This window comes from Calonectris borealis, chromosome 4 (assembly GCF_964195595.1).
Source record: "Calonectris borealis chromosome 4, bCalBor7.hap1.2, whole genome shotgun sequence".
NCBI classification, from domain to species: domain Eukaryota; kingdom Metazoa; phylum Chordata; class Aves; order Procellariiformes; family Procellariidae; genus Calonectris; species Calonectris borealis.
Window position 1 is genome coordinate 60,614,298 of NC_134315.1, and position 15,500 is coordinate 60,629,797.

The following is a 15,500-nucleotide window of genomic DNA, read 5'->3' on the forward strand; positions in this document are numbered from 1 at the left end:
TGAGGAGAAGGAAGGACATTTAGTTCTCGCCTGTAATTATAAACTGCTTTTAAAACTACATGCAGTTATTAAATTGCATGTGCTACTCAGGGGAACAAATTATTTGCATGAAGACGAGGCACCCAGAAGGCAGGGATCTGAGTCTGTGTCATCCCCCAGGGGACTCCTGGGGAAAAAAAGGGAATATTGGAGGGGAGAAAATGTGGCGAGAGGCAGGTAATGGGGTGGAGGGGGCTGTGTTAGGTGACAGGGGTGAGGCAGAAGCTGTTCTGGAGGAACAGAGACATGGAAATCAGTTTCCTCTTGCAAATAAAGTATGTTACACGTCCCATTTCTCCCCAGGAGAGAGCCAGGATCTGGCTGAAAACCCACCTGCTCCGTACAGCAGCAGCAGCAGCAGCAGAGATGGTGGCACCACACCAGTGCCAGCAGGATCTGGGCCGGACTCCAACAGCGCCCACCAGCCCCAAAGACACAGCGACCCACTGGTGCTGCCATGCTGGTGCCGGGACCCGTCCTTCATGGAATTGTTTAGGTTGGAAAAGACCTTTAAGATCATCAAGTCCAACTGTAAACCTAGCACTGCCAAGTCCACCACTAAACCATGTCCTTAAGTGCCACATATACACATCTTTCAAATACCTCCAGGGATGGTGACTCAACCACTTCCCTAGGCAGCCTGCTCCAAGGCTTGATAACCGTTTGGGTGAAGAAATTTTTCCTAATACCCAATCTAAACCTCCCCTGGCGCAACTTGGGGCCATTTCCTCTCGTCCTATTGCAAGTTACTCAGCAGAAGAGACCAACACCCACCTCGCTACAACCTCCTTTCAGGTAGTTGTAGAGCGCGATGAGGTCTCCCCTCAGCCTCCTCTTCTCCAGACTAAACAACCCCAGTTCCCTCAGCCGCTCCTCACAAGACTTGTGCTCCAGACGCTTCACCAGCTTCGTTGCCCTTCTCTGGACACGCTCCAGCACCTCCATGTCCTTCTTGTAGTGAGGGGCCCAAAACTGAACACAGTATTCGAGGTGCGGCCTCACCAGTGCCGAGTACAGGGGCACGATCACCTCCCTGCTCCTGCTGGCCACACTATTTCTGATACAGACCAGGATGCTGTTGGCCTTCTTGGCCACCTGAGCACACTGCCGGCTCATGTTCAGCCGGCTGTCAATCAGCACCCCCAGGTCCTTTTCCTCTGGGCAGCTTTCCAGCCACTCTTCCCCAAGCCTGTAGCGTTGCATGGGGTTGTTGTGGCCGAAGTGCAGGACCCGGCACTTGGCCTTGTTGAACCTCATACAGTTGGCCTCAGCCCATGGATCCAGCCTGTCCAGGTCCCTCTGCAGAGCCTTCCTACCCTCCAGCAGATCAACACTCCCGCCCAACTTGGTGTCATCTGCAAACCTACTGAGAGAGCACTGGATCCCCTCATCCAGATCGTTGATGAAGATATTGAACAGAACTGGCCCCAGTACTGAGCCCTGGGGAACACCGCTCGTGACCAGCCACCAACTGGATTTAACTCCGTTGACCACAACTCTCTGGGCTCGGCCATCCAGCCAGTTTTTTACCCAGCGAAGACTATGCCCGTCCAAGCCATGAGCAGCCAGTTTCTCCAGGAGAAACAGTGTGAAAGGCTTTACTGAAGTCCAGGTAGACCACATCCACAGCCTTTCCCTCATCCACTAAGCGGGAGGAAGGAGATCAGGTTAGTCAAGCAGGACCTGCCTTTCACAAACCCATGCTGACTGGGCCTGATCACCTGTTTGTCCTGTACGTGCCGCGTGGTGGCACTCAAGATGAGCTGCTCCATCACCTTCCCCGGCACCGAGGTCAGGCTGACAGGCCTGTAGTTCCCTGGATCTGCCTTCCGGCCCTTCTTGTAGATGGGTGTCACATTTGCTAACCTGCAGTCAGCTGGGACCTCCCCTCGGCCGGGGACATCACCCATGACCCCTGCCCGCCCCTTCGTCCCCCGGGACCTTGCAGGGACCCGGCCCCTCCTGCGGCACCGGAGATCCCCCGGGCCCCGCCGGCACAGCCGGGCGCCCCGGTCCCACGGCGCAGGTCCACTCGGTTGCTGCCTCGGGGCTCTCCCCTCACCGGCCACGTCCTCCCCGCCGGCGTCCCCCAGCACTCGCCGCCTCGGGGCCGTGCTCCTCGCCCGGGCGCCGGGATGCGCCTTCCCCGCGCTCCGGCACAGCCCCGCGGCCTCGCCCGTGCCCCAACACCGCCCGAGGGACCGGCGGCACCAGGACGGCCGTCGCTACCCGTGCCCGGCCGGGCCGGCTTCACCGTGTCACCGATGGGGCTGCAGGGGCCGGTGCGGGTCCCTGGAGCGGCCTTTGCTCCCACCGCAGCACGTTTTGAGGAGGTTCCCGGCCCCTCACGGCTTGGGCTTAGCGCACGGCTGGCACCAAGTGTTCCGCGGCGGTGCCCTGCCGGGGAACGGGGCGTCCCCCCGCCGGCACCGGCAACACCTCCGCTGCACCTGATGCGGGCTGGACTTCGCCTGGCAGGGTGCTGCCCCGGGCGTGGTCCCGTCACAGGATCCAGCCGGTCCCGAGGTCGCGGCGTCTGCCGGCAGGGAGGAGAGCCAGCGCCGCGGGGACCCGCTGTCGGCCCCGGGGAGGGAAGACGTGGTCAGGGAGGAGCTGGGCAGCCTCCACAGCCCCCCCTCGACGAGTGCTGGTCACACAGGCGGAGGCTTTCCCAGCCCAGCCAGATGACCTGCTCATTGCCACCTCTCCCAAATCGGGTGAGTGGCCCTGGGGAAGGGTGCAGGGGGGATGGGATGACGCCAGCCCTTGCAACGCTGGCCCTGTGTTGCAGGCACGATGCGGCTGAGCGAGATCCTGGACATAAGCTACCATGACAGCGATGTGGAGAAGTGCCGACGGGATGCCATCTTCAACCGGGTGCCCTTTCCTGGAAATGAAGGCCCCCAAGATGCCGAGCGGTGAGCCCCGCTGCCCGGCTGCCCCCCTGGGTTGAGTGGGGAGGGAGCTGAGCTGGGGTGGGGGTGAGGGTGCTGGGGCTCACACCATTAAGCCCCCTGTCCCACAGGCATCGAGCTGCTGGAGAAAACCCCATCCCTGTGCTGGTGAAGACCCATCTCCCAGTCCAGCTCCTCCCGACCTCCTTCCAGGACAAGGACTGCAAGGTAATGCCATGGGTGCCCCCCGCTTCTCTCCCCGTCCAGGTGGCAGGGAGAGGGCACCGCTGTGCACCCCCCAGCCACATCCTCAGCTGTCCCCAGGTCATCTACATGACGCGAAACCCCAAGGATGTCATCGTCTCCTACTACGACTTCTACCAGATGGCCCAGATGCACCCCAACCCTAGCACACTGGGCGAGTTCCTGGAGACTTTCATGGCTGACAAAGGTGGGGGCTGAGCCCCAGAGTGCCCACCCTGAATTGCTTGTGAGGAGGGTGTCCCCCGCCACCCTGCTTTTCGGCTAACCCCTTGACTGCATCCTGCAATGGCCTATGGGTCCTGGTATGAGCACGTGCGGGGCCGGTGGGAGAAGCAGCAGGAGAAGCAGCTCCTCTATGTCTTCTATGAGGACATGAAGAAGGTGAGGGTGGGATGGAGGCGAGGACATCCTGGTTGCCCCCCTCCAGCCTTTTTGTCAGTTTCCCCATGTCAGCTGTCCCACAGGACCCGTGGCGGGATGTGCAGAAGATCCTGCGGTTCCTGGGCAAGGAGGTGGCGGAGGGGACGGTGGTGAGGATCCTCCACCACACCTCCTTCGAGGACATGAGGAAGAACCTTGCTGCCAACTACGAGACCATGCCCACCACCCTGATGGACCACCACCAACCGGACCTCCGGAAAGGTAGGGTTCAGCCAGCAGTGGAGGGCTTGGGAGGGGTGTCCCCGGGCTGTATTGCAGCCCCCATCCGTGGCTGCAAATATTTCAGGGGTGTCAGGATTTGCCCCGCTCACTTTCTCGCCCCCAGGGATCTCCAGGGATGGGAAGAACCACTTCACCGTGGCCCAGAACGAGCCCTTCAACCAGCACTACCAGGAGCACATGGTGGGCTCCGACCTCTGCTTCCAGATAGAGGCGTGAGGGGCTTATCCCCCTTCCTCGGGGGGCTCTGCTTCTCCCTGTTCCCCCAGTGGGGAGGGGGGGTCCAGACCGAGCATCCTTGCGTCAATTCACTTTTCCCCCTGCAATAAATTGGGATAACCGGAGGGGTGAGCCATTGCCTGTGGGGAAAGGCAGAGGGGCTGAACCCCCCAAATCCTGGGCAGCGGCTGGGGGCACCCCCATGCTCAGTGGGTGGGAGGGTGGGCGTGTGCAGTGGATTTTTAGCTGGTGGTGATCGGGCATCACTGGGAGCAGGCATCCTCCCAAAAACCACCACTGGCCCCCAACACCTTGGGCTGCCCCAGCCCCATCATACCAAGGCATCTGGAGGGAGTAAAGATCGGCGACGAGTGCAAAAACCCTAAAGTGCCGGTGAACCTGCTGCCCCCGCAGCTCCTGCATGCACAGGAGCTTTCATGCCTCCGGCTTGTGGCAAGTTCCTCAACAGAGCGGGCGGTGGCAGGGCTCACCCCAGCCCAGGCTCTCTGGCCCAGCTGGAGCTCGTCAGCCTGTGGTTTGCAGAGGAAAGGGGAAGGGAAACACCTCCCTGCTGGGGTATTGCCGCGCTCGGCAACATCGCCGTCCTTGCTAGATCGGGAACCCACCCTGCAACCTCCGACCCAGCTGCCCCGAGCCTTTGCTCAGGGATGGCTGGAGCAAACCAGTCCCCGTCCCACTGGGGGCAAGGGTTTGCTTTGGAGCCCCAAATTCCTCAGTTACGCCCCATTTCCAGCCTGTTCTTGAGTTTCTAAGATTGCACTTTTTTGGCAAGGCAGTCTCGTTGGGTTGTTTCATCCCCAGAGAGACCTGGATCCAACTCCTAAAAAGCAGCAGCGCTTTAAGGGGAGCTCTCCCACAGGAATAAATCCTGTCCACGCATTTATTTAAATGCCGATGGAGATCTCTGTGCTTCCCCAGCTCCTGGCTTTGCCTGCGGGGTTTGCACACGCAGCTAATTTTGCTGGCATATGGACAGACGGACAGGCAGGGAGGGCATGTTCCTGTCTGCAAAACACCTGAACGCCTGACACGGCGTGACCCACCTCGCCGGGAACTCGGCCCTGGGGACAAATCAGGGACATTTTACTCATGGTTGCAAACAGGCAAGCTGCTCCCCCTGCCTGCCTGCCATCTCTCCCGCCCTCCCTGCTCCCTCCTGGCTCACGTTCGCCTATGGGAAGCAGGTAAGGAGGAGCATTTCACCACCACCGGCACCTTTAAACCCTTTTCCCTGAAGCACGGTATCGGCTGCACTCCTGCTTTGCAACCCTGCGAACTTTGGACCTGTATTTGAGTGCCTTGGCGGGGGGGGGTGACCAAAGCCTGACCGTCACATTCTGCTAGCGAGCCCCACACCAGTGTGAGGGGCTGGAGACGTCCCCGGGGGTGACCCCCAGAACGGGACAGGGTGATGTTCAAAACCCCAGGGACGTGGTTGGGATTTCCTCCCTGCGTTTGCCTCCGCGGGTGGAGGGGGAAGCTGTGATTTCCTCCCCCCGCAACCTCTGTGTGTACTGGGGGGTTGCTGAGCACAGCACAGCTCATCACAGGCGTGTGGGGACTGTCCCCAGATGGGCTGCATCCCCATCCCTGCTCACCCCTTCCCTGCTCTCCTCCCGCCACAGCGCCAGGACCGGGTCGCTCCGGGTCCCTTCCCTAATGATGTCCCCCGGCCTGCCGCAGCCCCAGGCGCCTCCCCGCACCTCCATCTTCCATGTGGGGAAGGGAAAATAACGAATCCCCTGCCCAAGCTGCAGGCAAAGCTTTGCAGGTCATGGGGAGACCCCGGCCACGGTCCGGGGGCTTGACCCGTTTCGGGGTGCCCCGGCCTCGCAAGTGGAGGGGCCTGCGTGGGAGGGTGAGGGAGGTCTGGAGGGGCTCGGTGTCCCTGCCAGCCCCCGGGAGATGGAGGCAAGCCACAAAGCCGCTCTCCAAAAATCACAGCATGGGGGTTTCGCAGCTGGCATCTCCAGTGTTTCCATCCCGGCTGGCGGGTAGAAAGGTTTCCCGGGAAGAGTCCTGCGAGCCCTGCTCCCCGTTCCTGTCTCCTTCAAATCCTCACATAGCCCCCCAAGCAGGGTTTCCCCGTGCTGCTGTGCAACAGAGAGCCGGGGAAAAAAAAGCCAGGGAGGGGGGCAGAAAGCAGCCTGAGAGCCCAGCCAGCAAAGGCCCTGCAAGCTTTTACACCCCAGGAAGAGCGCTGCCAGCTTGGTGCGGGCAGCTGCCCACTGCCGGCGCTGACCTGAGCCCCCCAGGGCCGGCTGTGCCCCTCCACGCTCCCTGCGCTGCCAGCCGGCCCCCAAAATCCCCGCGGAAGGCAGGTGCCACCTTCCCGGGATGCCAGCAAGTATGAAGAAAAGGTCACACAATGGTTAGCGAAGCTTCACAGCAAACACAGCCTATTTAGGAGCGACGCAATGGTATATAAAGACTTGACTTAAGTTATCAACAGCTACAGCAGTGATGTAAATTTGTGACTTCTGGAATGACTGTTAATTCTTAGCTGATTTAAACAAGAATAAGCTGCTGTTCTTCTGGACTCAGATGAGATAGGAAATACCAGCACACCTTGGGCAAATAGTGTTCGCTCTAAAAAGAGGACTATTTGTTTCTGGGGTCAAAAGCAAGCATAAATATGGCACACCTTAATTAAGGTACCTGCCTCCATATTTAGCTATTATACCCATAGCTTTTAAGAAATTAGTTTCTACTTTTTTTTTTTTTAATAACACGTCTTTCTGATGAGCAAGACCGGCACCTTCACGCCCATGCGTATTGAAATGTCCACGATGCGCACGGTGCGCAGCATCCCTGTGGTCAGCGCCTTCACCCATGGCTGGGAGCAGGTCAACACCTTCCAGAGCCCCCCCGAGGACATTGTGGTGGTCACCTTCCCCAAGTCCAGTGAGTGTCCCCAGGCACTGGAGAGGGGCCGCGCTCAGGAAGGCAGGCACCAGCCTGCAGCGCCCCGGGTTGGGATTTGGGGGGATGCCGAAAGGCAACGCTGGCAGACGGTGTCCCCCTGGTGCCCGAGGTGGGGCTCTGGTGAGAATGGCACCAGCTGGACACCCAAACTTTCCTCACCCAGGCACCACCTGTGTCAGCGAGATTGTGGACATGATCCTGAAAGGTGGCGACCATGAAAAATGCAAGCGGGATGCTATCGTCAACCATGAGTTTGCCCATGCTGGAGTTCACCACCCCCAGGAAGATGCTGGCAGGTAGCGGGGTGGCAGGGGGTGGTGGGCAGCAGTGGGTGCCGGATGGAGGGCAGGCTTGGTTTTGGTGGGGGGCACCCCGCTGGCAATGGGAGTGCTCCTGGGGGAAAACTTCTTCGCAGGCACGGAGCAGCTGGAGGCCGTGGCGTCCCCTTGCATCATCAAGACCCACATCCCAGCTCACATCCTGCCCAAATCCTTCGGGAAAACTGCTGCAAGGTAACAGGCTGGAGGGGACACACCTGGAGGGACCCAGCAGAGACAAGGGAGGGACCTGCCCCGCCAGGACCTTGCAAGTCCCCATGTGTCACCAAGCTCTCCGCAGATGATTTACGTGGGGCATGACGTCAAGGACATGGCTAACTCCTTCTACCACTTTGACCTGATGAACAAGCTGCACCTGCACCTTGGGACGTGGGCCCGGTACCTGGAGGACTTCATGGTTGGCAGCGGTGGGACAGGCACCTGTGGGTGCATGTGGGGACCCTGTGGGGTGCTGTCACTGTGCAGTGGAATATGGCTCTTGGTATGACCACATCAGGGACTACTGGGAGCGGAGGAAGGATCACCCCATCCTCTACCTCTTCTACGAGGACTTGAAAGAGGTGAGGGACCGGGGTGGATGGTGGTGTGAGGTCTGGGGGGGTGGCAGGAGTGGGGAGTATCGGCATGTGTCCCCCAGGACCTCTGCTGGGAGATTGCCAAGGTGGCCCAGTTCCTGGGGCGGGAGCTGCCAGAGGTGGCGCTGGACGCCATCACCTGACACACCTCCTTTGAGGGGACAACCCCACCACCAACTACAGCACAGTGCCCTCCCACCTCATGGACCAGGGCATCTCCCCTTCATGCGCAAAGGTGAGTGGCCCCAGGGGCTCCCAGCGCATCGTCCCCCCCAACCTCCACTGAGCCCCGTCTCGCCTGGCCCCAGGCACCACTGGAGACTGGAAGAACCTGTGGCCCAGAGCGAGCGCTTCGACCAGGACTACGCGCAGAAGATGTCAGGCACCGACCTGTGCTTCCGCACCGAGATCTGAGGAGGCACCGCCGGACACCCCCCAAATCCGACCTGTGCCGATGGCACCGCCACGGGGGCTCCGTCTCCTCTCCTGGGACTGCTGGAGAGAAGTAAAACCTCCTCCCTGAGCCCCCCACGGGATGCTCACTGCCCTGCGCCGGCGCTGACCCCAACCCCGCCGTCCTCCCGGGGCCGCTGGCCTCTTCTCGGCTTGCGGACAAGGTGGTGCCACCGGGGGGATTGCCGCCGGCGGCTCACGGGATCGCAGAGGATTTTGGCAAAATCGCGCGGTCTGGCTGCGGGCAGAGAGAGGTGGCCTCCCTGTCCCCACGTGGGGCCTGTGGGCGGGGAGCGGGGCCAGTGGGGCCAGAGACGTCTGCTGCCGCCCCGCTGGGAGGTCGGTGGCTGCCGCCTTCTCCCCGCACTCGCTCCTCCCTCCCGGCAGCCACAGCGCTGGCAAACATTGCTGCCCTCGCCCGCCCTGCCTCTTCCCTTCTCCTCCCCATAAAAACCACCAAGGGGCCCCGCGTCTCCCTGTCCTCTGCCGTCACCCTCCCGGTGTCACCCTCCTGGAGCAGAGCGGCACGGCGTTAGGTGAGCCGGGTGCCCCGGGGCACCCTGTGGGTGCCCTGCCCATGCTCAGCTGCTCGCGGCTGCATGCTGTGGGGTCCAGCGTGGTGGGCTTGGGGTACTTTGGGGTGCAGCCAGCACCCCTAAACCTCCCCCTGGGCTGGGGGCTGCTGCAATAACCCCAGGGACCCAGTTCCCTGCTCCCCTGTGGTGCTGAGGCAGGGGGAGAGGTGACGCCGGCCTGGGTGACACCGGCACCCCCTGGGCACCGCCAGCCCTCGCTGGGGCACAGGGTGGCCTCCCGCCCCTGCAGACAGGACCCCTGTTCCCAGCGGCGGGTGCAGCGGCAGGGCCCACGGTGACCTCCGGTCCCAGTGCTGGCAGCGTCACTGCCACTCTCCAGGCAGGCACGGCGCCAGGTGCCCACAGTGCCCCGGCCGGCGGCCGCCCTAGGAGGGCGAGGGGGCCCCCCCTCACCAACCAGCCCCCTCACGCGTCCCTGTCCCCGTCAGGATGGCTGATCCAGACACCTACCTGCGGCAGCCCTGGCGCAGGGTGCACGGCATCCCCATGGTCTACGCCTTCGCCCACGACTGGGAGCGGATCGACACCTTCCAGAGCCACCCCGAGGACATCGTGGTGGTCACCTTCCCCAAATCCGGTGAGCGACGCCAAGTCCACCAGACGTGGTGGTGTGGGGTGGGCGAGTGTGTTGTACAGCTGGGACCCACCGCCTGGGGGATGCCGCGCATTCGGGGCTGTCGGGACAGAGCTGTGCGGGATTTCCCTTTGCCCCCATGGCGCCCGGTTGAGGTCTGGGGTTGTTGTTGCTGAACCCCCCAATGCCACCTTGGCCGCCGCCCTGGTGGGTTGCTCTCCCCAGGCACCACCTGGGTCAGCGAGATCGTGGACATGATCCTGCAAGGCGGCGACCCCGAGAAGTGCAAGCAGGACATCACCAAGAGGGTGCCCATGCTGGAGTTCTCTGCTCCTGGGGAGATGCCAGCAGGTAGCGGGGCGTGAGAGCTTGGCCGCAGGCACCCCAACGAGGGCTGAGCCTGGGGGGACTCTGCCGAGGGCCCGCTGGGGATGTGCTTTGGGGTTCCCCAGGGACAGACCTGCTGGCCAACATGCCCTCGCCCCGCGTGGTGAAGACCCACCTGCCCGCACATATCCTGCCCAAATCCTTCTGGGAAAACCGCTGCAAGGTAACCCCCAACCCTGGTTTCTGCCCCCGGGGGCATTGCAGCCCCCCTGTTCCCCCAGGACAGGACCCCCCGCTGCTCCCTCCAGCATCCTAAGTGGTGACGGGAGCCCTCGGGGCTGGAGCATCCCCCCTGTTGGGGGTTCTGGGGCTGCCCCTTGTACTCCACGGCCCCTCTGCAGATGATCTACGTGGGGCGCAACGCCAAGGATGTGGCCGTCTCCTTCTACCACTTTGACCTGATGAACAAGTTCCAGGCGCACCCTGGGACGTGGGCCCAGTACCTGGAGGAGTTCATGGCCGGCAGAGGTGGGATGGGGCACCCCTGGGGGAGGGTCACCCCATATCCCTCCTCCAGGCCCACCACTGACACCCCCTGGCCACTCCGTCCACGCAGTGGCATATGGCTCCTGGTATGACCATGTCAGGGGCTACTGGGAGCGGAGGAAGGATCACCCCATCCTCTACCTCTTCTACGAGGACTTGAAAGAGGTGAGGGATCGGGGTGGATGGTGGTGTGGAGTCTGGGGGGGTGGCAGGAGGGGTGAGCATCAGCCTGCATCACCCAGGACCTCCGCCGGGAGATTGCCAAGGTGGCCCAGTTCCTGGGGCGGGAGCTGCCGGAGGTGGCGCTGGACGCCATCACCCAACATACCTCCTTCGAGGCCATGCGGAACAACCCCACCACCAACTACAGCACAGTGCCCTCCCACCTCATGGACCAGGGCATCTCCCCCTTCATGCGCAAAGGTGAGTGGCCCCGGGGGCTCCCAGCGCACCGTCCCCCCCGGCCTCCACTGAGCCCCGTCTCGCCTGGCCCCAGGCACCACTGGAGACTGGAAGAACCACTTCACCGTGGCCCAGAGCGAGCGCTTCGACCAGGACTACGCGCAGAAGATGTCGGGCACCGACCTGCGCTTCCGCACCGAGATTTGAGACGGCACCGTCGCGTGCTCCCCCAGCCCACCCCCACCAATCCCTCTCCCCGGCAGCAGCTCCAGCACCGCCCGAGCCTGCCTGCACCTCACCGACGTCCCCACACCAGAGGGACTTTTGCAAAAATAGTTTTATTTCTGCATCTTCCTCCCAGATTTGCACCTGTGTGAAAGCTGCTGCATTGCCGCAAAGTGCTGCGGAGCCTCATCCCACCTTGCGTCACCCCAGCCCCGCGTTGCCTGCCCAGGACATGCGGAGAATACGCCTGTGTGGCTTTTTTTGGAGGAATAAAGAAGCCAGTACGCAGCACAGAGGCGATTCCAGCACGTGACAAATAAAAGTTGTTAGCAGCTTCCACGTGCGCATCTCTACCAGGGCCAGGGCTCACATAGGGTCCCACACCCACCGCCTCCTACCCCAGAAACCCCCCTGCTGATGTCACAGTTTGGGGGGACAGGACAGGGCACAGTGATGGCCATGCCCCCCCTCGCTGCTGGGGCCACATGGAAGAGACAAGGTGAGCGGGACGGGGACAAAACCAGCCCCAGGGTGGTCGGGAGATGGACAGCCTGGGGAGCTTGGCACCAACCCTCCCACCCAGGAGTAACAAAGCTGGAGGCAAAAGAAGGATTTTGCAGGTCGCTTTTGTGCTGTTCTGCTCCCAGGGACCTGGAAGCTGTTCGGCTGTGCCAGTCTCCCCACAACTACATCACCCATCAGGTATGGCGGGTCCCCAGGGGGTCAGAGGAAGGGGTCCCCTCGGCTGCTCCCCCTCCCATCGTGGCCAGAAAAACCACAGCTAAAGGGCACACTGCTGCACTGCGGCACACGATGCAGCTCGGGGGCTGGAACAGCACTGCTAAAACTCGGTGCTTTTAAAATAGCTGGTTTTGTTACAATCATTTAAGAAAAGGAAACTGCGAGTTGGATGGTTGTTGGGTCCCGGTTCCGCAGATGCTGTCCTCTCCTGCCCATGTTCATCATCCTCTCTTCTCTTTGGTACACGTGCAAGACAAACTTGCCTGCAACCTGGAGGAAATATTCATTGCTTGTAGGCACGGAGTATCTCTGAAGATGCAATTTCTTTCTCAGGAGTGGGTGAAATAGGCCAAGACATTAAAAAAAAGGACCGGGGACCTGGGGGACAGGCAAGGTGACAGGGAGACAGTCAAGCACAACCCAGCACTGAAACAGGGGCTATCGGATGTGAAACACCTCTGCCGTGCTCCAGGGATGAGACTGACACTCAGGTGGGACCTGTCCGGGAATATCGGCAGCAAAACTGAGCTAAATCCCATCGTTCAGCAAAATCCTTGGAGTTTGGCCATTAGGTACCACAAACCAAACAAAAGTGGGGGTGGTGGGCATCGCAGCAGAGATACGTCTTACCTACCTGGATGTGTGGGGAAAAAACAAGGAGAAAAAGAGAAAGTGCAATCCTAACAGCACCTGCCCTTGCTGCTGTAGATATGGTGCTCGTTACCAGCTGAAGAGATGCAACACAGCTGGCTAGGGGAGGCTAAAATGCTGTGCCCCAGAAGTTTTGTGTAGACCCAAACTGCTAAGACCCTGGGAAAGACACAAGTATTTGGTTATGAGGCCAGAGGAGGGATTGCAGAAGTAACTTTGCCCTTAAAAGCACCATCTAGCAAATCAGGGCAGGATGAGTGCAGCTCCCTTGTAAACACCCTTGTAAAACCAAGAGTATGAATCCCTTGATATGAACGCAGTGCCTTCTCCACCAAAAATGCACAGTTCCTAGCAGGGACACAAAGCTTGGCCTGGACCTTCTCTCATTTCTTTTTGGCTTTGCAGAGGGGAAATGGCTCCAGTGCAAGCCACCCCGGTGTCTATATGTTTACATGCCAAGGTGCCCCTGCGACAGCAGTGAAGAGAGTTCATAAAATCTTAAACTGAATCAATAAAAACAAGTGAAAGGTTATAAACCTAGCCCGTGCTATTTTTGTCCTACAGCTGCAAGGTAGAGGTATAAAGATAGAATTTAGCCGAGAAAGGCGGTTATAGTAAGGCTATTTCAGCTCATCAACTTTTGCTGGAGTTTCCCTATTACCCCTGGGGATTACACGGGAGTGAGCGTTTTACTGAGCACTTGCACGTGTGCCTCTGCAAAATTGCTCAATCCACTCACTTCTACCTGTTCTCAGGGATGAGCCAACCTTGATATTTTTCCCCATCCAGCCTCCCCCCCCCCCAAAAAAAAAAAAGCTAGTCAAGACTTTCAAGTCTGCTTTCAGTCCAGAAGCTTTTTATTGCAGTAAGTGATAGGAAAACCACAGTCATTTGGTGCTTCTCAGGGCAAAAGCATCTCTTTTCTACCCCAGCACTGAATTTTTGAGGTGCTGGCTGGCATCAAGGTTTTCTAGAAATAAAGGTGCCATGTACACCATAACCCCCATTCAGCAAAATGATGAAGAGACCCGTATGTGCAAAACACTAGTTTGTATTGCCTAAGTTTTGCATAACCCACCTTCGCCTAGAAACGCCTGTCGTTATTTAACAAGGCTGGAGGTTGCATGAGTGTCTGCAGCACTTCTACTTAGTAATGCTGGATTGTGAAATACAGACACTTAACACCATCTACTTTCTTCAGTCCCACTTTTCTCTCATTTGCTGGATTTTGTCCTTTAATCCTCTCAAAATGCTTATCTTCTTTGCATTAAGAGTAATCTGAGTATCGTCTTTAAAAGCTGGCCATGGAAACAAGACAAATTTAACCCTCTGGTTCCCCTAGTAATAGCTCTCATTTCCTACAGAGGAATTAGTTACTGAGGGGTTAGAAACAAAACCCAAGTTCCCATCTGCCCTAGCCCACATGAACGTGGCCTTTCAATAGCTGCTGGAAAAGCTTTAAGTTTCTTATAGGGCTTTCCCAAATAAGCTAAATTAGCCTGAAAAAAGATATTATCTTGAATACAAAGGTCTATGAAGAGATCATAGTGAAACTCCTGGCTGTAAGGCCGAATTACTGTTGAAATATGCTGGCATAATGGTCCTGAATTCTGAAAGTTTAGAAAAAGTCAGGCTGAATATTATGGACAGTATTTAAAAACCACGGAGGTGCATCTTTAGATTCCTATATTTTCAAGTCATTAAAAACTTGCCCAGATCTCCAGAATCAAGGGCCACACACCCAGCACAGGTAACATACCAACTTTTGCAAAACTCCGCAAACAAGCCACAAGATTTTCTCTTTGTTCCTGTGGACAGTTTATGAACAAGTCTATTACTTAACAAACAATTTTGTTTTGCCAGCTGGGACCCTAAAGGGAGTGAAAAATCTTTTTAGCAGTCAGACACCATATTTCTGAGCTACAGGATGCAAAGTCCTTGTGAGAATCTGGCTCTATAATAACATTATAATGTACCCTAGCATGGGGAAGACCTTCTCAACTATCAAATTACGGGAGCATAACAATGCAATGAATAATCCCAGAATACACACCTTGTTGTGATCATCCCATATTGTATTACTTCCTCCTTTTGAAAAGCCCAGTTCAGAGGGCAGCTTATTTAAGCTCCTTCTGCCCGATACCCAACCTCGCCAGAGCAGCCCAAGCACAAAGAAGGTGAGCAGCAAGAAACAGAAGCAAACCGGCATAGCAAATTGCACCTTGCATCTCGGAGCACGATGCTTACGTACCTTGGAAGACTCCGCTAGGTAAGAGTTTCTTGCTGCATGGCATTTGTTCCCCAGATTGTGTTGGATCGAGTGTATCATTATATGCATGGGTTTTAGCTGTCATTTTGCCTCCTGGTGGTTAAGAGCTCCTTCCAGGACATAGCGCCTTACATTCAAGCGCCAACTTTCCAAGTGAGAGCCACCACAGAAGACACGGGTTTTGCTCTGAGAAGCACCTTTAGAGGCCAGGAGGGCCCCAGACCCATGTTTAGACACCTGAACTGAGCCCACAACATGACCAGGTTGCAACCAGACAGTAGCAATCAGCTCCCTGCGTTAAGAGTTGTCTGGGAGCAGTCGGAAACCACCTGTCACATATCAGAACAAAGTACATGTTGTTATTGGCATTATCATCACCCAAATGAAGGATTTGCTGCCTTCTCTCAGCACGGCAAACATCAGAACTTCTAACATCTCACCCTGAAAAAGGATGCCGCTTCCAAGTCAGCCACTCAAATGTACCCTGTGGCCTCTCCTTCCTTGGCCTGCCTCTGGCACCACTAGTTCATGGGAGCAACGCAAGTGATTTTTTTGAGTATCAGAGCTGGCATCCAGGGGATTGGCTCACTTGCAGTTTCTTCCTCTGTAAAGATGCACCAACTTGAACTAATGGTGAAGCCTGGAGAGGCAGCAGCTCTCCGCAGGGGCTGGGGCATGACAGCCAGTAATTCGTGTTATTTACCAGGAGGGACACGGCTGTAGAAGGGTTGAGGAGACTTAAGGATGCCTACGGTATAATTTGCCACTGCTAGCCCCATCA

The 15,500-nt window shown here is 58.1% G+C and overlaps 1 protein-coding gene and 2 pseudogenes across 1 annotated transcript; all 3 read left to right on the top strand.

The window, feature by feature from the left end:
- The first annotated feature begins 2,174 nt into the window (after positions 1 to 2,174).
- On the top strand, positions 2,175 to 4,076 carry LOC142082354 (sulfotransferase 1 family member D1-like; annotated as a pseudogene).
- A 2,457-nt stretch (positions 4,077 to 6,533) lies between these two features.
- Positions 6,534 to 8,349, top strand: LOC142082106 (sulfotransferase 1B1-like; annotated as a pseudogene).
- A 484-nt stretch (positions 8,350 to 8,833) lies between these two features.
- LOC142082105 (sulfotransferase 1B1-like) lies at positions 8,834 to 11,395 on the top strand. Its single transcript, XM_075149806.1, has 8 exons — positions 8,834 to 8,924; positions 9,413 to 9,561; positions 9,784 to 9,909; positions 10,011 to 10,108; positions 10,287 to 10,413; positions 10,502 to 10,596; positions 10,674 to 10,854; positions 10,928 to 11,395. Exons 2-8 carry the CDS (start codon positions 9,414 to 9,416, stop codon positions 11,038 to 11,040), a joined length of 888 nt encoding a protein of 295 aa, XP_075005907.1. The 5' UTR covers positions 8,834 to 8,924; position 9,413; the 3' UTR covers positions 11,041 to 11,395.
- Positions 11,396 to 15,500: the final 4,105 nt, after the last annotated feature.

Coding starts and splice junctions, on each gene's coding strand:
- LOC142082105 (XM_075149806.1), top strand. CDS start 9,414: ATGGCTGATCCAGACACCTACCTGCGGCAGCCCTGGCGCAGGGTGCAC. Junction 10,414..10,501: donor GGAGTTCATGGCCGGCAGAG/GTGGGATGGGGC, acceptor CCGTCCACGCAG/TGGCATATGGCTCCTGGTAT. Junction 10,597..10,673: donor TCTACGAGGACTTGAAAGAG/GTGAGGGATCGG, acceptor TGCATCACCCAG/GACCTCCGCCGGGAGATTGC.